Source organism: Austrofundulus limnaeus, unplaced genomic scaffold (assembly GCF_001266775.1).
Source record: "Austrofundulus limnaeus strain Quisiro unplaced genomic scaffold, Austrofundulus_limnaeus-1.0 Scaffold1562, whole genome shotgun sequence".
NCBI lineage: Eukaryota > Metazoa > Chordata > Actinopteri > Cyprinodontiformes > Rivulidae > Austrofundulus > Austrofundulus limnaeus.
Window position 1 is genome coordinate 1098 of NW_013953964.1, and position 22765 is coordinate 23862.

The window sequence follows — 22765 nt, forward strand, 5'->3', positions numbered from 1 at the left end:
AATCTAATAATCTAATCAACCTTAGTCAACATAAAACTGCTCTCAATTGGTTTTTCAGTTTTTAAGCTGAGTGGTAGCTGTAATTTATTCATAACACATCGTTTAAAACTCTGTCAAGGAATATTAGCTTTCTAGTTTTAATATGGCAAAAATTAAATGCAATTAAGTTAATAAATTGACAGATGTCTGACTGAAGCAAACTCCCACCTGTTCTTAATCTTTGTAGATAATTTTTAAGCAGAATACTTTGTATTTTTAAGCAGAGTGAGAACAAACCAAACAACTCTGCAATCAGCAGTCAAAAGGCTGAAATATACTGACAACCTTCATTTTATTCTTCCTTTAGCTGACATTGTAGAAGCTCTTCTGATCATAGCTGTCAAATAGTGTTAACTTTGGCAATAATGAAATGTTTTTATTTCAGTCTGATATGAGCCACGGTTGCTCTATGTGTCCAACAGTTTTATTTATGCATCTCTAGAAATGAGGTTTCAGTGTGTACACATCTGTTTTTCATTACATTCCGTATTTCCCCAGATGAAATGTAATGTGTGCAAACATTATGAAGCCAAAAATGACTGTGAATTACTACACGTACAGTAATGCTTGGTATCAGGAGAGCAATTTGAAAGCTGAAATGTTTTATTCAATAAAGCTGATATTTTGTTTGCCAGGATTTGAATAATTAGTTTTTTGTTACGTCTTGAAAATTCGCATCTCTTTGCGTGCTTAATCAAAATATTATACTAATATTATCTGACCTGTACGTGTCTGTAGGAATATGCAAGCAGGGACACAATGATTGGTGTGGAGCCAGTTTTGAATGTGCTGAGCCATAAATATTGTTACCCATGCAAGTTTCACTAAAAGTAATCCATATGTTAAAATGTGCAAAGCCTAGCCAGAAAAAATTCTACAGCTTAATGTAACTAAGCAAAGGTCCTCCTATAGTGATTAATATGTTTAAACTTGCAAACATGTTATTTAAACTCCAGTGATGCAATCTGTAGCTTCTCATATGATCCTTCATGCCTGTTGTACAAAACTGTGGGGTAGTTTAATTAGTTCGGGATCAAGTTCACCAACAGTGTGTGTCCAAAAACCTAGGTCAACTGTCAGGATTTACATAAATATATAGATATATTTCCCAGTTCAAATTGCAGTACTAATATGTTTTCAACAAGCCAAATGTCAACTTTAATGAGGATCAGAAAATGTTACATCTTAAATAAATTAAGCAAGGAGCTCAGTTCTCTTCTAAATTATAAGTTTATAAATAATACTTACCGTACTCCTGGGCCTTCATTGGATGCATAGTTCAGTGCTGGACAAATGTTATGTTAATTTTGACAACTCTTATATTAAATTATATAACTTTTCACAAGATAATTGCAACAACGCCATAGCAAACTCTTGTTGCACGAGTGGTCCAACAAAACATGTATGACTTTTCTTTTGGCTAGGCAACATAATTTGAGCCTCTTTCCTCTTCTGTTTTGAACTGAAAGTTGGATTTTGCTTTGTGACATGATGAGACATGTCTGCTCTTGATGTCTGGTTGATGTATCTTTTCATCTCATTTCGCTTTTACTTTTTCACAGGTCTCACAGAGGACTTGCTGCAGAAACAGTGGACAGATTATGGCGAAGTCATAGAGAAACTTTTTTCTGAAGTCTCTGCTTTAGAGTTTGCCAAAATACCAAATTTGCAGGTAGTGTATGAGATGGTCTACACCAGTGGTTCCCAAACTTTTTATCTTCTGACCCACAAAATATTCATGGCAAAAACTTCTGACCCCAAATATTACTGTACTGAGTACACGAACTTTGTTAATAACCCTAAAATCACAGGCTTTTTGACAATCTAAACAGCTTGTACACAAATATAAATACTTATTTATGCTTGTTTTGTGTTTTTGTAATAATTACAGGGAAAATATTACARCAGCAATTATTTTATTACCCTTTAAATTGATTTCTGAAGATTATCCAAGGTGCTTCATGACCCATAATTGGGTCCCAAGCCCAACTTTGGGAACCAAAGTGCAGTGGTTCTCAAACTTTTCAGCTTTTGACCCACATAATAACAGTATCAGAGACCTGTGCCCCCAACTATTTTTGGATGATAAACATTTCTATCAGGTCAACTAAACATGGGCATAGTAAAAATATTTTTATACTACATTTATCCATTTTAAATACACTAACGTCACTACTTTGTAACAACTAAGGTAAAAATGTCATTAATTGAGAAAATTTTTTCAGGACCCCACCTTGATGTTTCGGGACCCCACTTTGGGTCCCGACCCCAACTTTGGGAAACACTGGTCTACACAACACAGTTTTGGTCAGGAAAGTGCAAGTGTACTGTAGTAAATAGTACATACAATCAAAGTTGATTGATTTTTTTCCCTTAAACAACCTGCTATACTGAATATGTATTAATCCAACCTGCCATCAGTTATATGGCAGCTGATTTGTGACGTTTTACATTTTCTCTCAGCTGATAACTCTTTACTAAACATAATAGTAATAATAGATATTATTATTTGTAAGATTCATTTATTTTCACAGCTTGCTGAATGTGCCGTCCAGCTGTGGAACTGGGCAGTCACTAAAAATCTGGGTGATTCTTTAAGTAAAATCCAACAAGCCAAAGGTATCCTTATTGTAATTTATACTTGTTTCATTATTATTTATGTAATAATGTTTAAAACTTTTGGCACAGCGTGAGATTTGTGAGCAGGGGTTGTCCAAGTTTCATTTGTATCATGCTTCAATGGTTTTTTTTAAACCATGCAGTCCGTCACGTTGCGTGCAGCCTGCTGTACTGCTGTGAGCCGGAGAATCCAACAGAGGGCGCCATCCGCAAGCAGATCCTGGTAAGCAGTACTCCAGGCTTCCTGGCTGAGTGCTCAGCATTTCAGGACAAGGCCCATTTGTCAGTGTCTAATCTTTACAGATGGCCAGCAAAACAGGGAGAACCTGGCTGGAGTGCAAAAATCCCCAGATGGCAGATAATTTCTTGAGACTCGCTGTCAAGGTGAATAAAAAATGAGCTCACAGTCTGAGAGAGAGAAAGCTTAGATCTGTGCGAGTTTAGAGCAAACAGAAATATGGTGCTTTTACAAATGAGTCTACACGCTGTACCCCTAGAGCCTGGAAACCCTCTACAGCCAGCTGATGACCAGAGGCGATGCAGCTGACAGCTCCTCTTCCAAGGCGGATGTGGAGAAGGACCTACTGCGAATTCTGTCATGCCAGGCAGAGTCGGTGAGCATGTGATGCGATGTTCGACACCTTCAATGTGAATGTTTGTTCTTGTGATATTTGGCAGCTTAGGAAGTGCTGTTCTGACAGACTTGCAGTGTGAAGTGTGAGACAGCTAAAATGTGAACCGAGAAACAATGAGAGGGGAGAGTCTGTAGTTGCTGATGGGGAACGGCACATTGTTTGCTGACGTTTAGTCGGGAGTTCAACTCGGATTTTCTTCACAGGCCTTGGCTCAGGGGAAGAACCAAGAAGCTGTGGCCTACATACAGCGCTGTAAAGACATGTTGCAGCGGCTACCAAAAGATGTAAACTAATCCCTCTGTTAGCACTGTAACAACACTTATATTGATTTATCACATTCACAGCACATATTGTTGTTGGAAGTGAGGGGGATGTTAACTGCGAACATACTCTCTGAATACAGACGGCGTACCTCTCCCTCATTTGCTACAACTTTGGATTAGAAACTTACAATCTGAGGAAGATGGAGGACAGCGCTTTCTGGTTGAGGTAAATATATTTATTGTTCAACGAAAACAAGTAAATAAGAAGTTAAAAAGGTATCTCTTCTGTTTCAGCCAAAGCTATGACATTGGGAAAATGAATGTGAAATACGGCCCTGGAAAAGACGTTCTGGTACAACTGTATGCTGCAGAAGCATTTTCAACAGTCGTACTTTTAAAGTAATTATATTTTTCGTCGTTTTTGTCGACAGGCCAAAGCTTTGCGGCTCCTTGCCACCGTTTATTTAGAGTGGGACTGCCAGAAATTTCAGGAGAAGAGTCTGGATGCTGTCAACTTCGCCAACAAGGTGGGATAAGAGAAACAACTTTCACTTTGTTACTGAGATCTGTGTTGGGAATCATGATCATGCTCTGTGTACCTGACTGGTGCTGTGCACTTTGGCAGGAGTGTGCAAGTACATCTGGACTGTATTTAAAGATTAGAATCCTTCTGAGATGCGGGGCCCCAGATGATCATATCAGAGCAGGTCAGTTAATACCAGACCTCAATGAATTATTAATGCAGAAGCTGATTAACTCTGACCACAGCGGGGCGTCATTTGTGAAGAATTTGGAGACGGGAGTTGACGTTGCTACTTTGATCTTCTGAAAGTACGGCGGGTCTCTGCAGTGATGTAACTCCTCCTGAGCTTTTTACTGACTCAGGTCAGGTTTTCTCTCAGTGTCTCAGGATCCGACGAGCTTGTTCTGTGAAGTCGGGAAGTGTTTCATTTGGCTCCGTGGGCGACTTAGTTGATTTATCACAAACATGTGTTTCCAGGAGTTAACGAGATGCTGGAATCCCAGGTTCCTCTTGATGTCTGTCTGAGCATTGTGAAACTCCTCATGGCTGAAGACAGGTGAAAACCTTTGATCCTGTGTTATAGTAATCCTCAGCATACTCACACAGTCGTATCTGCAGACAGTACACTGTAACTTCTCTTTAGTTGGAAACTTTAGGCATCTGCTTTGAATCTGTTTTGATTGTTTTAGAGAACAGCTGTCCTTTGAGTTTTTGAAACGTGTATGTCAGCACTTCGACTCGTCCCCTGACCTGGGAAATGCTCTGGTGTTGCACATTGAGCTGCTGCTGCAGAAAGGCAAGGAGCTGCTGGCCAAACAGAAGATAGAGGACATCATCACTGGTATCATACTTTTACAGAAAATTCAATAACATTTCATTTTTTAGTAAAAAAATAAATAAATAAAAATAAAATTTTTACCCTGAAGCAGGTTATGCTTTGTAATAGTAGGACATTTTTATTCACTCCCACAGGCCACCATACTGGTAAACAGCTGGCGCCCCAGGCACTCACCAGTTTGCACGTCATGCTGTGGGATCAAGGATCCAAACATTTTGAGGTTTGCAAAATGTGTTTTCTTTTGTTTATACTAAACAGGTTTCAGCTCTGAGATTAGCTTTGTTTTATCAGTGCAACAAGAGACCTAACATCCTCTTTTCTGAGTGCTTTGTTTTTACATCTGAGGTCACTGCAAAACACAAACTATGTCTTTTTATAGGTTTGTTTGACATAGACAGATCTGTACCAAAAGCTCTCTAATGAAAGTATCACAGCATATTAGAAGAAAATACTTAAATAAATTTAATATACAGGATGAAAAAAATCTACATTTGAAAAACACGTTTTACTTTTTGTAGTCTGTTTTTTTTTTTTTTTTATCAAACTTGTGTTAGTTTTGCTCTCTTTGTTGCTTCCAAACAGTGATAAATGACTCATTTTTGCTTCTTGTCAGGCTGGTCAGCACTCTGATGCTCTTCAGTGGTATAACTACTCCTTGAGTTTCTTCAAGTCGGGTCAAATGGAGCCTAACTTGGCCAGACTGCAGAGGAACAGAGCGTCTTGCTTTCTGCAGCTTCAGCAGCTGGAAAAGGTGAACCAGACCGAGTCGCTGTAGTTAACCGCAGAAAGTGCAGCAGCATGAGACTAATGTTTGCACCTGTATTAAAAATTGTGTTCTCAGGCTAAAGAAGCCGTTAAAGAGTCAGAAAGATGTGATCCTGGAAGCATCTTCACTCAGTTCAGTGTTTACAAGATTGCTGTTCTAGAGAGCAATTCAGAGAAAGGTATTAACTGAACATTAGCCGTGTGGTGCATGCTCATCAAAGAATTACTTTTTCATTGTTGCAGTTTAATCACTTTTATGGGACTGCTTGTGTGCACCAGCTGCAGAGGCAGTGAATGCCATGGGACTTCTGTGTAAGAGTTCTGTACCCAGCAAGGACCGGCTGCTGGTTTCCGAGATTTCGGTCTCCTATCTCCTCAGCCTGGCTGCTCAGATGGCTTTGGAGGTAGAGTAAATCGCAGCCCTCACCACTCGTTTCAGTCATAAAAACCAAGCCTGAAAGAATATTTACCACATTTTCTCTGTCTTATGGTTTTATTCTAATGATTATAGCACCTTTTTTTTTCTGTGACAGAACGGACAGGAGGAAACCGCCATGAAAGCTCTGGATGTTTTGTGTAAAAACTCAGACGATCCAGCTCAGGTTCTGACTGGTCTGAGGTCAGTCGTCCGTTTGATTTGTTGAGTTAAATGTGCCGTAGCTCGGCGGTCAGCACCACGGTCTTCCTGAGGCTGCAGGTCTGAGGCCAGGCTGCGCCAGAAAGGGCGTCCGATGTAAAACAAAAGGCAAATCCTGAAAAAGGAAGCATTTGAAAGACGAACAACTTTATTCACAGGAACAGATTAGGATCCACCATTACAACCATTGCCACAACTTTCAGCTTTAAAACCTGGAAAAACTAAAACTATCCAATAAACAAGTTTCAGTTCTCAATATAAAGAACAGGAATGTAAAACTTCTTTCAAACAATCTGGAAATATCTGAGGAAAGAAATTAGTTTTTTCTGTAACTGTGTCCAAAATATTGCAAAACTAAAAACGCTTCGACTATCCTGGTTGAATAGAAAGGAGCTGCAGTATATATAAGTACCATTTACCATTTAAAAACAATATGAATCAGCTGATCTCAGATTTATATTTGACTTGAATGAATAAAGATCAGGATGCAGAAAATGAACATATCAGAAAGCTGTAGACACCTGATATGATGAACATGGTGAATAAACAGTTGTTTCCAGCAGTGATTTATTCACCTGTAAAGTTGTATTTTTTTGTTAAATACAGTATATTTAAGCTTTCATAAATTTGATCAAACTATTAAAATACTGTTGTTGATTCAAACTAATCTTTCCAACTCAATCACATCAAATGTTAGTTTTCATGTCAGTATAGTTGATATTTTTATAAAACCACGTCATGTTTCCTGTGTCCTGAAAAAACCTGCAGTAATTCTGTTAGTTTTTCATTCACCTCTTTGATCCACTGACCTATTTTCTCCTTCCTCAGAGAAAGTAGGTCTATGTATAATAATGTTAGTAGGTGAGCGAAAGGAGGTCAACGCCAGGCTCCTCTTCCATATTTTTCACAGGTGTTTGGTTCGGCTCAAAATCGCTGCAGACAAATCAACCGAGGAGATGAGGTGAGGTGTAACGCCCAAAGATATGAAGTTTTATTCACTGATTAAGGTTCAATTTAACACTCAAATCAATGCAGGGATGTGAATCTGGACGTCCTGCTGCCATATCTAAAACTGGGTGTGTATGCAGTCAGTGCATTTTGGTACAAAATATCCATTGTATAGTTTCTGTTGTGCATCTGAGAAGTGTTGTCTTCACCGCAGCGTTGCAGACCGTTTCACACCAGCCGAAAACGACTGCTGAGCAGTTCACTGAGGAGACGAACTGGTTCAGAAAAATCGGTGCGCACGCTTTCTTTCCTTGCCACTTCGATCTGACATGGTAGATATCACCTAAAATCTTGCAGCGGCCTCATTTTGTGTGTCTGCTGCAGCCTGGAACTCGGCTCTGCAGTGTGAGAGCTGCCCCGACAAAATGAGGGATTTCTTTGTGCTGTCCTATCAGGTAAGTGTTTCTGCTGGCTCAGTCGCTCGTCTGCTGTACAAGAACAGAATTAAACGTCTGCTTTGAAAATAAACTGTTAAATTTACCTCTGTCTGCTTTTGCATTTGGATTTTAAGTGAATTTTTCAAGATAAACTTGATTTTTTTTTTAACGTGAGTCAATAAATGTAGAATATGTTTTGTATCTAAACTACAGACGTTCAGATCTTAAAGCTCTGCCTTCCTGTTAAATTGTTTGACAAAGTCAGAATCAAGACCAAGTATTTATTTATTTTTCTGCTGACTCATGCAGTTTTCCCTGCTGTGCCCTCCTGACCGCACACTGCTCATGGGTCAGAGGACGTGCCTGCTGATGGCTGTTTCCACCTCTTTGGAGCTCTTCAGGAAGTCGCCTCAGTACGCCCAGGTGTGCCACCCACTCCTCATCCGCTACATTTAGCACGCTCTCCATCAAAATGGATGGAAATTTACCAAGTCCAATGGAGAGGAGAGGTGACTAACCACATTACTGGTGCAGGCGTAGGCGTTTGGTTTTAATCCCTCTGCCTTTGAAGAGGAGCTGAACACTAGATGGCAACAATGATCCCGGGATCCTCGCTGAGTGTTTTTGCTTTTACAGGCTGAGGAGCTCACTCTGGCTTTGGAGTACATCCTGACCTGTTGGGAGGTCTGGAAAACCCTGAAGTCATCAGGTACAATAAACACAAACGGTATTCGAGCTAAGAGATAATGAACATGTGATGTTTTTGTTTTGTTCCTTTTTATGTTTATTTTCTTTTCATGTATTCAAAGGAAACGTCGCACAGGACCCCACAGAGTCGCTGCTGCTGCTTTATGAATTCGAAACTCGTGCCAAGCTGAACGATCCAAAGGTTGAGACTATACTTGACTCCGTTCTGGAGCTTGAAAATGTGGAAACTAAAATGTTGGAGACCATGGCAGGTTGTTCTCATCCCTGTTAGGAACACATACATCAGTATTTATAGAAAATGCCAGTATTTACTGTGTACTCTCAATACTTTTTAAGCCTTAGCCATGGAGCCTCCTGCCTACTTCCCTCAGCTGTGTAAGAAGGCCCTGAGAGTTGCTCTCTCTCTGCACAAGAAACAACCACAGGTGGACCTGACCAACTGCAGGTATGAAATCTTTTGTTTTTCCACATTAAGCTGATATTGGGATGAAGGTGTTTCTGACTGTGTGGCTTGTTTTATGCATCTCCACCTTAGCAAGTGTGTTCACAGTCTGATCAAGCTGTCCCTTCCAAGCGGCGTGTCAGAGGTGGAGGCCCATGTGCTGCAAGAGGTGTGGGATTACTTTGAGGAGGCCCTGTCCATCATCTCAGCTGCAGTGAGTCAGCACCAATCACACAGCGACATCCCTCGACTCCCACCTCCTGTTCCCTCCAACAGAAATGCTCCTTGCTATATAATTAACCCCCTCTCTTCCACTCCATGGCTGCCCGCTGTTCTAGAAGCATCTCTCTCTTTCGTTTTTTTTTTTTTTTTATCAATGGGCTTTCAGCTGCAGTTCAATTAGCAGATGCTTCCTTTCACCGCCCCTTCCTGCCAGTTTTGAATGTTAATGTGCTGCACAAATCATCACACTGCCGGTGAGCTGCAGCTCTGAAAGAGACACGGAATTATTGAGACATCACGCTGCTTTTCAGTCCGCGCATATTTCCTCTTTCAGAGGGAGTTCTGACTTGAAAGCTGTTTAATTTTTTGGATCAAAGCAAAGGGACAAGATTAAAGTGTTGGGGAATCTGAATGAAATAAATAAAATGATTTGATTCATGTTTTTTTTTCTCCCCTCCCCTTTGCAGCGTTAGTAATGGTTAACAGAAACGGCACAGGATTTGATGAAAAGTTTACTCTCTGCTTCACCCCCACTAAGAGAGTCAGCCAGGTGGCCTGTGTTAAATGGCCTTTTGAACATCTTCCTGCTCTTCTCTGTAGCCAGATGACTTCCCAGAGATGGAGACCCTGTGGCTGCTGACTCAAGCTTGGAACACGGGGATACTGCTGTACAGCTTGGCCCAGTACCTCGAAGCTGAGAAGTGGTGCGGTCTTTCCATGAGTTTCATCCGCCACTTGGGAGCTCTGCAGAAGAGCTACGAGAAGCAGGTAGGGAAGCAGGGAATCAGGCAGCCTGTAGACACAAATCTTTGACCCAATAAACGCACACGTCTGAGCAGAATTAAGGACATTAATCATTCCAGGCCAACGTTGCCAGCAAGTACAATGCACCTTAAAAAAAAAATCCCAGAGCTGTGTGTTCATCTCTCTTTACACGATGGCAAAGCTGATTTTTAAAAATAAATGGTTCTGTAAGTAACACAGCTGTTTGTGTCCACAGATGTCTGGTCTGTACAGTGAAATCCTGGACAAGTTGGACAAAGCAAAAAGAAACCTCATGGACAACTAGAACAGGTCATCGTTTCCCAACTTGTCTGTTCTGAGGGTGTTCTTAAACAAGTTTATCAGCTTCTTGAAGGTAATTGTTCGCAATGTTAAGTTTACACTGGACTTTTAGACAAATTGCATGTTTTTTTTGTTCATTTTGACAAGATGGTTAGCTGTTTATCCACTGTTTGTTTAACAAATAAACTTCTTAAGTCTTTAAAAGATAACTGCAGTATTTCTAAGCCTGAACCAAAAGCTGCTCAAACCAGACAAACGAGCACGTCACCATCATAACTGAGTCACATATTTTATTTTCAAACAAATAAACTCTTGTCATGTCCCAAAATAAAACCCCAAAAGAAAAGCTGCAGGACTGTGTTCCCTCAGGACTAGGACAGGGAAGACCATGAGGCCGAGTGTCCTGATAGGCTGTACCACCTGCAGTGACAGGAAGGAAACTACTGTACAATCAAAGGGTTCATGTTTGCAAGCACTTACTGCACAGATGTGCTAGAACAGAAACAGATCATCACCCAAAAGTACAAACAAGAACCCTTGAACACCCTCCCCACCCAAAAAAACTAAACAAAAAGAAAATAAATAAAAAGCATATGTGTCATCGTTTCTCTCATCAGAACAAAGACCCTCATCAGGTATACAAACACAGAGGCATTCAGGTTCCATCTTATTACCTCTTCAATGGAAAGAGTTAAATGAAATCAAGTTCTTTGGGCTTTGACATGGCTGACTGAGGTATGAATACCACACACATTAACAGTCAGCTGGATCTCAACTAAACACCAGAGAGGACCGATTCTAAGCTCCTAATGATGGATTCAATCAATGCTCCTGGTGTCTGTGATGTCGTGTAGGTTTCTGCCTGCATCACTTTTATCTTACAATATATATATATATATTTAAATCTATACACCCAGACACGTTCCACAAGAAGTCACATGTAGACAGGCCCTACCCCAGGGAACTGGATTCCCGTCTCACTAGTTAAGTGTTCCAATAGGCATTTGAAGAGAAATATCGACATTACAGCACGTTAGTATGGAAATTATATCTTAGAGTAGCTCAAACTTTACTTACCTGACATTTTGTGATCTATAAAACATGTTAGTCCCAGTTTGAGTCACATGCATGAGAGCACAGGTGAGGGGGCGGGGGGGCTTATTTACATTGTTCAGCTACCACACCGTTTTGAAACAGTCTGCAAGCAGTTTATAAATGGCTCTGTTCCCTTCGGTTATTCCCTGAACTCTGGTTTTTGACACAGGTAATGACAGCTGGTTTAGCAGTGATGCCTGGCAGAGAGGGGAGGGGCACATCTGATCAGAAGACGCCTGCAGGTAGAGGTGATCTGTGGGCTTAAGAGAGAGAGAGAAATGACCCAGAGATCTGGATTAACACTTTTTGTTGGGTCTGGCTCTCTACAGATGAAGGGAAAAACTTTAGTTTGCACTCTGATTAGGAAAGCAAGAGGCCACAGAACTCCTCCAGATGTACCCTCCAACAGAAACACGTTCACATACAGTACCAGGATCTGCGTGGAACTGTGCAGCAGGTCGTTTTAAACTCGGAGGTTTCCAAGCTGACGCACTCAAGTCGAGCTTTCAGCCCCACAGAAAAGAAGACTTGACCCTGGATTTCTCTATTTGGCTGAAAACACTTAAAGCGACAGCGCCTTCCTCAAATACGTGTTTTTAAACAACTCTGAACTCTGTCATCGCCCCAAACAGGGAACTGAATCTGATTGTTAAAGTTCCGACACAATGGTTCAGCATCCGCCAACGAGTCAAAGAATTCATGCGTTTATAGATACACAAAGAGTGAAAGTTTACTCAAACCCAACTTTAGTGTTTTTGGCAGGGGGACAATTCAAAACAGGGTTTACTGACTCTTTAATTGTTAAAACATCCAATACAATTTGTTGTCTTGTTCTACCCGTTTTAAGTCCACCACAGTGGCGGCAGACAGGACAGTACCATGTGACGAATCAGAAGAGAATCCTCTAGGAAGGCAGAGAGTGTAATAGGGTCGTCTGCTGCTCAACATGAATTAGGAGGCTCTGGCTGTCCAAATTGTAAAAAGCCAAATTCTTTAATTACACGGGGGGGAAAATTTAAAAACGGGGGGGGGGAAGGAGCCCACCTAGGTCTATTTCTTGAAAAAAAAATCTATTGCACTTAATGTCAGAGCTCCTGACAGCTGGGAGGACACAAAAGTATTGTGTCCTCAAATATTTGCAGCCTCCCTCACAGACAACAGGTAGTTACAAAACAGAATTTGTATCAGATGTAAGGCAGTTTGGTGTTTTGCAGAGAGCCCGGTTACACGTCTCTACCTCCATCCTTTACAGAGCAGCTAAAAATCACAAGCAAAAAAAAAAAGAAAAAAAGAAAAAAAAATCCCACAAATAAAAAGGAAACCCAAGCCCTCCAAATTGACAATTCTAGTTAAGTGTAAAATGTGTAGTTTTCAATATGTTGTAAAATCTCAGAATGATTTTATGATTTGTGATTTCATAATATAAATGGAAAGATTCACAACACATCTCTTCTTCTTGATCTGCCTCCCGAGATGTCTTAGCTGCGGCGCAGATAATCAAACAAGCGAGCTGGTTTGTGATAAAGACACCAGTTTGTTGGGCTCTTCCACTCGTTTCCTCAGTCAGTGGAAAGAAGAGCGACAACTTCTTGAACAGTACCATCAGCAGGGCTCAATTTGATCAAGTCTTCAAAACGAAACTAAAAAAGAAACTAAAAACAAAAGCCGGAATTGTTCTTCAACCTCTTGTTTTGTCTTTTTAAATGTGATTTGATGAACATTTACAAAGTGTCCCAACTTGGTCTGATTTTTGTCTCTGTTCCCCTGCGACTTATTTTTGAATCACAACTTCTCTCTCGACTTTCTGCACAACATTCTGATCTTCAGGCAGTTCCAGTTCACAAAAGGATTTATTTTGTTTCCCTTTTGTTTTCATTTGATATATTCCTTTGGAATGGCAATTCCAGTCTTGAATGGATTTGTTGAGAAATCATGCAGGGGTGTGCACAGTCACAGTAATGGTGATAAGACTTCTTTTCATTTAGAGAGTAACATAATGATGACACTAAAACTTGATATGAAACATATCTGTAAAAAGGAGGTGAGGAGGGGGCCACGTGGGTGGGTGGGGGGTGTCTGGGAGGCAGGAGGGGAGCTCTGCATCGACACAGAGAGGACGGCAGGGAGCTCAGAGCTTCTCTGGGGAGGGGATCCAAATGTAGGGCCCGGACTGCTCCTCGATGATCACTTTGATTTTGTTGTAGATCTCCTCTAGCGAGTCACCCTGTACGATAGCTGGATGGAAACACAAAGGCAGAGAGTTCTTAGCTGCATCAGAAGCACCATACACTGTAAATTTAACTATGTGTCACATTTATAACATATTTCTATTCTTGTGTATTTTAGGGACATGTTTTGTGGTTTACAGGTTAGGGTTTTCACTAGATTAGCAGCGTTAGCTCAGTGGTGTATAAGTTTTTCACATTTTTGTTTTGAGGTGAAGTTTTTATCTTATCAGCCGAGGAACTGATAACCTTGCATTTTTAAAAAACATTGTTGTCAACAGTTTCAAATATTTTTCTGACTTTGATAAGTCAGTATTTACTCGTCTTTGGCTTAAGAGAAAACACTTGTTGGAAAGTTTTTAATCACACTAAGTGTAGCAACTTACAATTAAAGAAAATTAACAAATAGCTTTGAATGTTTTCTGTCATAGAAAAAAAAAGCTGCACAATATATCGCAAATTTAATATCATCACGATAACAGCCTGTGCAACGGGAATATCACAAAAATTGTGTAAACTGTAATAAATGGTTGGTTCAAATGTTTGCCTGTGTGCATTTTGTCTGCATCAGTCTGATAAACTAAATGCACCCGAGGTATCAGATCAAATCATAACCACTGAGTGAGTGGAGAAAATGTTGGACTTTTTAAAAATAAAATGGTCTTGTTGTAATGGAAATGACAGATAAGTTGTTGTTTTTAATGACTAGAATGGTGCAGAAACTTATTTACAAATTAATTAAAAGATGTCAACAACAGAAAACTTGTCCATCCAGCCTTACGTGTTGCTTGATGAGGAGCAGAGACGCAGTGTTTTATGTGAATGGGATTAAAATAACATTTTAAATCTCTAAATGAAAATTGAATAAATAATCAAAGTAAAACAAAAGACACCAACCTGTGAAGTACTCTCCGAAGTCTTGCTCCAGCTTAACTGCCTTGTCAAAGACTTTATTGGCCTGTTCGTACGTCTGCCTCTTGTTCATTTCCCTGAAAAACAGTGTTTGATGTTAAACACATTCAGACCTGCTGATGTACTGATACCATCACGAGACTCTCACTTACATTAGGGCTTCAACAGATTTTGGTTTTATAAAGATGGCGATCGGATAAAGTTGTGCTTGCTGCAGTCGTTTTATGGCATTTCCGGACACGTCCAGAATGCAGTGTTTCCCCTGCTGGCAGACACAGTGTTTGTCAGTCTGTCATCAATGACATTTGTCTCCCACTACTGCATCACATATTCAAGACAATATCTGTGGTTCAGATAATGCCTTGAAATGATTATTTTTTAGAAAATCAGTAAGAAAGCAAATATGTTTTTGACTCAGCAGGCGAGCTGAAGTAGCTCTGGCAGTGATCCCATAGACAAAGAGTCGATACTCACTCGCTCAGCCACAGTTCTGACAGACAAAATGCTCGTCCCGTAGAGGTTCTCATTAAACTGGCCCGCCTCGATGAATTTATTATCCTGAATGTCTTTCTCCATTTGCTCTCTTGAAGCCACAAAGTGGTAGTCCTGGCCATCAATCTCGTTCTCTCGCCTTGGACGGGTCGTGTCTGCAGAGGGTAAATGAAACAGGCTTATTTTTGTCTCGGCTCTTGTGCTTAGTGCTCTGCGTTGCGCTGCGGGGTACTGAGGGAAACTCACGGGGTACACATGAGCCAAACTTGTGGGGGAACTCAGAGATGAGGTCATCGTTTACTCTGTCCTTCATTGGGCCCAAAATGATCACAGGCCTTGTGTAGTGGACTGGATTTGAGACAAAAACAGCAGGTGAGGAAACAGAAACAGTGACATCAATCAATAAATGTAAACAAAGTGAGTCCGCTCACTTTCTTGCCGAATGACTGGCTCGTAGGAAAGGATCATGTCCTCCTGACCCTCTGTAAGGAAACAAAACAAAAACCATCACAAAGTGTTTAATTTCGGAGAAACAAGATAGAAATACTTGACGTAAAATTATAAAATGTATTTTATTTCACAAATACAGGGTTCTTACACTTCCCCCATTTTAAAAGTTCAGATTGTCCTAAATCTTAATTTAAACTTTTGAAATTGGTTTTTGGGTACTTTTCGACACCTGAGGACAAATATTTGCTGTATATTTACTGCAGATTGTACACAAAATTGTTGCCTGTTTTTAAATGACTTATAATCCTAATTGTGTCTTTAAATGATTTTCAATATAACGTAAGGTTCATTTTGTGAAAGCTTGTTCAGTAAAAAAAATTGTCATAAGACTGTGAGAAAAATTTGTAGCTCACTGGCTGCACAAAGTATGACAAATTATTAGTTCTTTTCTGCACTCCTACAGACTCCAAGTACACAAACAAAACACATTTAATAGCTAAAGAGTGGATTGTGCACGATATGTCCTCTTTAAGCTTTGTGAGTTCACACGGTATTTGAAAATGTCAGCAAAATCTGTGATTATACTTTGCAAACATTTTTATTCCTTTCAAAGAGTCAGATTTTAGAAGCAATGTAAAAAATGAAGTAGGTCTGGCTTAAATAAATTTGCACACAATTTTTATATAACTGAAAAAAAAATCTGTTTGATTCTTTTATTAAAACAATATTTCTATCTTTAAAAACTATATCAAGTTCGGAAACAACCATGTTTTTAATTTTCTATTTTTCTGTGCTTTTTAGGATCTAGAAGATGCTAATAGGATATTTCAGATGTTTCTAAATGCTTACTGACCATGTAAGAACCCTGCAACTAAATTTAAATAAGTTATTCATCTATATAAATAAATCCATTTCAGTGACTCACTTGAACTACTTTCACTGTCACTTGTGTTGGATGTCAGGCATTCTGTAAAGGAAAAAAGTGAACTTTAGATCAATAAAAGCCACTTTAAAATAAAACTATTTTCACCTGTCTGAGAAGTAATTAAAATTTAAAAACAAACAAAACGCAAACAAAAAAATAAAATTTAAAAAAAATTAAGGACAGGGTCATCTAAAAAGGGGAATAAAGAAAGCAGAAGTTTTGTCTGGTGAGGCAGCCGAGTTTTGGCAATAATAGAGGAAGTGGTTTTAGGTGCAAGCAATAGGAAATTAAGTGTTTCCTGTGACGATATCCCAAATGACCCAGAATTCCCTGGCCAAATGTTTCCTATTGCTAGACCTGTGCCTGTGGCAGCAGGTCTGGTATCTGAGAAAAGACAAAGAAAACATCCAGGCGTTATTGTGTTCACAGGAGGGGGGCAGGAGCTGGACGCCTCGGAGGAATCGGAGTAAGAAGTGTTTCCAACCAGACTGAGTGACAGTCTGCTTTTGCAACAAAGTCTCATAACTCTGTGTGACCGTATAAGTTGAAACTCTACCACATATTTTTTTCTATATGTACTGTGACTCTGAGGTAGGTGTGTGAGAACGCACGTAGTGTGTCACTCTAAATGTGTGTGGTTTTTGCATTCCCAGCTGGGCCTGCAGTGACAAAGCATTTTCTCTGGGGACAGCTGCTTGACACAGTACAACCACACACTTACTCAAACTCTTTGATCCATAAAAGTCATCGCTTAACCCTGGGAAGTCCTAGGTGTCCCGACAGTTGAGAGCAGAAACCAAGAGAAGAAAGCAGACAGGAAGAAGAAGAGGTTAGTGAGAGCTGGGGAAGAGGAGGAGAGGAGTGCACCCGCTGCCATACGGTGCTGTCATATTCATTAAGCCTGAGCTCCACTTTGTTCATAGTAAGCCACTGCCTTTCAATTACACAAGCCCAATCCCATTAAAATGGGATTTGACCCGTTAAGTGTTAGAGCTTCAGCCAGTAATAAGATTCTCCTTGTTGTAGGTCAGTGACTGACTGACGAATTGATCAGGATGAGGCCTTTGTGTTATTGCAGCCAAAGAAACGTGCAAACACAGCTGGCAGCACACACACACAGCTGGACACTCCCCTGGAGCCCACAGACGATGCACAGTCACCCCCCAGAGAGGAACCCCACATCTCCTGCATGTGGGGAGCCTCTCTGGGATGGGGAGAGAGGGAATGAGAGCGGTGCCATCACACAAATCATCCCTGGAGGTGAGTGGGAAGATGAAAGATGAGAGACAGAAATGAAGCATGAAGGAGAAAGGACTAACCAAAGTAAAATAAAAAATAAAATAAAATAAAAACCCCAGCACCCCCCCATCGATCACACAGCTGGTACTCACGTTCAGGCTCCACCAACTCCTGCACAATATTCTCCTTGCTCTTGTAAAACGGGAACTTGCGTGAGAGGTTGAAGCTTTTTTTGCGCTTTACTTTGACTGTCTGCTTGTTGACGTGTGGGTGAGGGGGGAGGGATGGGGGAGGCAATGAGAAGGTGAAAACAAAAACAAGACTAGGTTTCAATGAAGGTACTCAACAACCATGCAAAACAAAACAAAACAAAACAAAAAGAAAAGAAAAATGAAATGTAAACAAACATCAAATAATGAAAATGAGAAGCAGGTAATGGGTGAAACTGAATGGTACATCAATGTGAAGGAAACAAGCATCTGTTCATTAAACATGTACCTTTTTAACAAATATAATCTCCTGAATAACAAATACAGACTTAGCATCAATGTTGAAATAAATGAGAGAATTAAAATTTGACAGAGCAGCCTCTGACAAACATGACAGTTTTGAAGTGCACTTAGTTTCAGCGAGTGCACCAGCGATGGAGGCTCCACAGAGCTCATCTGTACAGAGCCTGGCTGTAATTTATACAGTAAAACGAGTGCTGTCTGTGCTCGCTCCAAAGAGCAGGTGCTGGTCTCTTTCCCACACTCAGGAGGAAGTAGGCCATCTCCCCAGGAGCCCTGCAGCAGCTCTGAGGGCCGCTGCTCGGGCACCAGGGCAGGGAGCAGCTGGCCCTCTACACTTACCCTGTTAGACTCAATCATGCCTGTCCTGGCGTGGAACTTGACAGTTTTTAATCTGGCACGCTCCTTCTTTTCCACTCTGGAAAACAAAAACAAAAAAATATTATTCCTTTTATTATTTCTTTTTGGAAATCACCACTTTGCTTGCTTTTGAACAACTCGGGATGAGAGCGAGCGGTACCTTTTCTTGCTTGGAATGACCCCGATCTGCTCGCTCTCTCCATGAGGCGTGACGAGCCTCGCCTGCCACCACTCATCATCAGAAGCATTTATGACGTGAAGGATGTCCCCATAAGTGAAACTCAATCCTTGGCTGGGCAGGCAGCTGTCTCTTGTTCGGTCGTACTCAAACAGAGCTCTACAAAATATAAGACTTATGTTACTCAATATTTCTTGGCTTGAATTTCTGTGCAAAAATTTCACGGACACAAAGATGAAATCACTACGCCCTGTACCCAGTAGGCCTGTCGCAATAAGCAAAAAGCAATTCACTGCATGATAAAAATGAGGTTGATAATTTTCATATCCCTTCTTGCTAATTTTCTTTGTGTCCTTTGTGCTCCTTAGCAATGAGGAGTGAACTCAGGTGTCAGGTATTTTCTAGGTGCACACCTTCTGTAGCATGAGAGCCCCATGAACAGGCATTTAGCTAGAGAAGCATCTTCAGTTTTCCTGATGCCTTCGTAAGAGGTTTTTTTAACTCTACATAAATTTCGTAAACTTCTGTAAAATATTGCAAGCAGTGTGTGAGTGACCACAATTATTTTATGAAGCCAGAGGAAGACATACAGAATAAATTGTGCCAGCATGTATAGGGGTGATTAGTGATGTTACAGCTTCATTTGCTGCTGTTGTATGTTTTTTTTTTTTTTTACGGACAGACCGAGAGCAGAGTTTGTATTTTTTTTTACGGACAGACCGAGAGCAGTTTGTAAACTCTACATAAGTTTTGTAAACTTCCGTAAACAGCATGAGTGTAGTTATTTTATGAAGCCAGAGGAAGACGCAAAGAGAATAAATTGTGTTGGCTTAGATAGAAGAGGTGGGAAGAGATTTCATAGCTTCAGTAGGTGTTGTGTGTTTTTTTTCCCCAATCTCTGGTCCAGGTCAGTTCATAACTTTTTTTAAACTTACGTAAATTTCATAAAACTTCTCAAACTTTGTAAACATTTATTAGTTAAAAAAGTCTCCAAACAATATTTAGTGCAATAATTTCCGAGACAATATATTGTCCAGCAAAACTTGTCATTGTGACAGTACCCAAAGTTGGCAAAAAAAACTGTACAACTTAACGATAAAAATATGCCAAGAAACCTTAAATTATTGGTTAAATTCTAAACAGCAGACAATAATGCCCCATTCATAATTTTCTGTTCTTTCCTTTATTTGTTTCCACATGTTTTCCACCACAGACGTGCACCAATTGTCTAAGTGCGTCACTATCTTGTTAAACAAGTAACCAGCAGATATAAAAAGGCACAGATACCTGCTTTACAGGTTTTAAACTTTCCTTGACCCACAAGCAAACATATACAGACTACAAAGCACAATTCAGTGGACAAGCAGGCTGTAGCTAACAGGCATTGTTTCGTGAGATTTTAACTGATACTCCTAACTGCAACTGCAGCAGACGAGACAAACAATAGTGGTGAAACCACTGTGGTGCAGTTGAGAGGAAGCTTGTCAGTTTGTGTCATCACCAGGGAAACAAGCCTACTGTCAACACAGGCCAACAAGAGATAATCAGATTCCCTGTATTAGCTGTGTTGTAGCACCTTGACATTCTTGTGTTACAAAGGGAACAAGACCACACGTGACAGTTGTAAAGTGCACCTTACAAGACGAACGCCTCCACATTCCTGAGGCTGGGCAGGGAGGATACGCCAGCTCCCGTTTTGGTCTGCAAACGCTGCAGCTTTTCCTACATAACTGTGGGCTTAGTCACCTGCACAGGAGCAGGAATGGCTCTATTTGCCTCATAGGAGACCGTCTACAAGAGCGGCATGAGTCAGACCAGTCAGTAGTCCTCTGACTCTAGCGGTCTTCAAATAAGGTAACACCTATATATTTTTAAAATGCTGCTATTCTGCTCAACCAATCTAGAAATGTAGCTTTTGAGCTGAGGTGGAGTGTATTAGAGTTTCAGCTGAAATACATGGGAGCACTTTGTGTATGGAGGTTACATCATGTAATCCTTTCACCTTGAACCTTGTGCATCCTTTATATCTTGCTGTATTTGTGTGAGCAGCGGGGTTGCCACCTGTTTTAATTTTTAAATGAACCTCCATCCAGTTTGGCAAGTGGCCCAAAGTGTCATAACACAATTCACTTCGACAAGCCTCTTTTTTTCAATCTACATTAAGCAGAAAAAAGGCAATGTCATGCGAGGCGACAAAACAACACAACGTAATGTCTGTCAGCTTTTAGATGATGAAAGTTATCGAACCAATGGCCTACATTAAATGTTACCTTGCAAACAGTTCCACATAAAATACCATGTTTGACCATACGATGCATGCCATGTGTGGCTGCTTTTAAAAACACGTGCTTTCAGGCCTCTTTCTCCCACACAAACAGGCTGAGGTTTGTTATGCAAGAGTGCTTATTTTAACAGCCGATCTAAGAATTTGAAATAGCGAATGCAGCTGTGTATGTCAATCTGTGCACGCCAAGCGTACCTGACATAGAGGGAGCGCTTCTCACTGGTGCGCAGGGAGCCTGATCCTGAGCTCATGCTGCTGTTCATCATCTGCTCCCTCAGGTCGTGGATCTTTGACTCAAAGCGACTGTACTCTGTGTTGGAAGAGAGAAAGGCAAAGTGTCAAACAACACCTCAAAAATAGACCCGTGAGCACACAAACAATGCCCCTCTATATATAGTAGTATTTAGTATAGAAATGTTTGTCTCTGTTCTCATTTTATTATAAAAAACATTAGCAATCAGAGCTTTGTTTAGCTCCACAGTGAGCAAGAGTGGATAGAAAAAGATTCAGTAAATCCTTAAGCTGATTAACGACCCCAGGTACAGATGGTTTATCACAGATCTGCCTTACACATTCAGTAATGTCTCATGTCAGGTAATTAATTACACAGATTAATTAAGTTCAACATGGGCTCTTTAGTGTGGCTTAGAAAAAAATAATAAAACAAGGCCTCCAACAAGTTCAACTGCACGACCATTTGTCATAGGTGTGTAAATCCAGTTGCAGCTCGGCAGCACGGCCATGATGTATGAATCCAAGCGGACCTGCTCATTAAGAACGCTCTCATTAGCCTGCTGAGCACAGCGTGCTCTGTGCCCGGGCTGCTCGAACACATGAGGCCACCGCACCACAGCACACGGCTGGGTAAACAAACGGGCAGAGGCTGACAGAAAAACAAGTAGGCTCTGGTGCTCAGGTGATCACACAGAGGATGCAATAAAGCTACTGACTTTGTCTTTTGAATTTGTGAATTGTACACCGCTGCTGAAAGTGTGAATGCTTAAAGCACAGCTAGTGCGCTCATAAAACAAATAAATCATTAAGCTCTTTCAACAAGACACCTGAGGCTGGGACTTCAGTGCCTTTTGGCTGCCTTGGGGGTTTGAAGCCAGCCCACCTCTGATGCACCTCTGTGCCATAAAGCAAGGTAGTAACAGAACACAGTAAACAGATGAAAAGCTGTAGTCCAACTAAAAAATGTGATGAAATGACATGTGGTCTGTGTGACCAGTCAGTAAGGACAACAACAATAATTTATTATTTAGGCACATTTGATGATGGAGCGCTTCAACATTATATTTAGTTTAAAATGTATTTACTGACTAAAAGAACAGCTAAATTGAGTTAATTCTTCATGGGGTTTGTGTCTAAACACCTTGAAATCAGCCTCTGTCTATTAAAAAAACTACTACCGTTTCGGACACTCCCACTTCAGCACATTTTCACAACAATGCTTCAGGAGAGGGGTGCTCTGTGGGGCGGGGGCTCAGCAGCAGACTGAGCTCCAGGGAGGAGCTTTGTACAAATAGGCGGTGCTTATTACCAACAGGCGTTTAGGCAGCACCACATGATTACCACAGGTGATTCAAGGATTTCTCACACATGTATGAATGAGTCAAACCAACACTGTGGGTATGTTTAGGATGAAGGAACTACATGATAACGATACGAGGCAGATGTCCATCACACATTTAATGCACTGTGCTCCAAGTCAACACAGCTGAGTTGTGCGATGCTCGCTTCATTATAGGAATGTGTGATAAGGCAAAAAATTCATATCACGATATACATTATGATGAGTGGCGGTAACGATATATATATCACGATAAAAAACTTATAATAGAAAATAAATAAATCACACATTGAGTGGAATAAATATGTATAGGTAAAAACATTTAGACCTTAAAATCTCCTTTTTTTAAGGGACACTTTAAAGTCTCATAAAAATCTAAATT

At 40.6% G+C, this 22765-nt stretch overlaps 2 protein-coding genes across 6 annotated transcripts in view; one reads left to right on the forward strand and one right to left on the reverse strand.

The window, feature by feature from the left end:
• tex11 (testis expressed 11) overlaps window positions 1-10350 on the forward strand; it is an 11359-nt gene extending 1009 nt beyond the window's left edge. Inside the window, exons 2-29 of the mRNA XM_014032865.1 lie at window positions 1602-1711; window positions 2574-2658; window positions 2802-2881; window positions 2962-3042; window positions 3156-3272; window positions 3497-3577; window positions 3697-3782; window positions 3851-3908; window positions 3988-4083; window positions 4182-4263; window positions 4557-4635; window positions 4769-4920; window positions 5052-5137; window positions 5531-5668; window positions 5759-5861; window positions 5962-6086; window positions 6216-6301; window positions 7230-7280; window positions 7355-7395; window positions 7482-7559; window positions 7652-7722; window positions 8014-8127; window positions 8341-8413; window positions 8514-8663; window positions 8749-8857; window positions 8948-9068; window positions 9677-9844; window positions 10077-10350. Of these exons, the coding sequence (XP_013888319.1) occupies window positions 1602-1711; window positions 2574-2658; window positions 2802-2881; window positions 2962-3042; window positions 3156-3272; window positions 3497-3577; window positions 3697-3782; window positions 3851-3908; window positions 3988-4083; window positions 4182-4263; window positions 4557-4635; window positions 4769-4920; window positions 5052-5137; window positions 5531-5668; window positions 5759-5861; window positions 5962-6086; window positions 6216-6301; window positions 7230-7280; window positions 7355-7395; window positions 7482-7559; window positions 7652-7722; window positions 8014-8127; window positions 8341-8413; window positions 8514-8663; window positions 8749-8857; window positions 8948-9068; window positions 9677-9844; window positions 10077-10145 (2690 nt within the window). The 3' untranslated portion in view covers window positions 10146-10350. The remainder of the gene's footprint in view (window positions 1-1601; window positions 1712-2573; window positions 2659-2801; window positions 2882-2961; window positions 3043-3155; window positions 3273-3496; window positions 3578-3696; window positions 3783-3850; window positions 3909-3987; window positions 4084-4181; window positions 4264-4556; window positions 4636-4768; window positions 4921-5051; window positions 5138-5530; window positions 5669-5758; window positions 5862-5961; window positions 6087-6215; window positions 6302-7229; window positions 7281-7354; window positions 7396-7481; window positions 7560-7651; window positions 7723-8013; window positions 8128-8340; window positions 8414-8513; window positions 8664-8748; window positions 8858-8947; window positions 9069-9676; window positions 9845-10076) is intronic.
• Window positions 10351-10414: 64 nt separating this feature from the next.
• LOC106535784 (disks large homolog 1) overlaps window positions 10415-22765 on the reverse strand; it is a gene marked incomplete at its 5' end in the record, with an annotated part of 26592 nt that continues 14241 nt past the window's right edge. For 3 of the 5 annotated variants that reach the window (XM_014032868.1, XM_014032867.1, XM_014032866.1), the window contains 11 exon segments: window positions 10415-13471; window positions 14359-14450; window positions 14526-14638; window positions 14848-15020; window positions 15112-15213; window positions 15297-15347; window positions 16241-16282; window positions 17632-17731; window positions 18331-18406; window positions 18509-18685; window positions 21006-21097. In XM_014032868.1, coding sequence (XP_013888322.1) covers window positions 13365-13471; window positions 14359-14450; window positions 14526-14638; window positions 14848-15020; window positions 15112-15213; window positions 15297-15347; window positions 16241-16282; window positions 17632-17731; window positions 18331-18406; window positions 18509-18685; window positions 21006-21097 — 1125 coding nt within the window. 5 annotated transcript variants of the gene reach the window in all.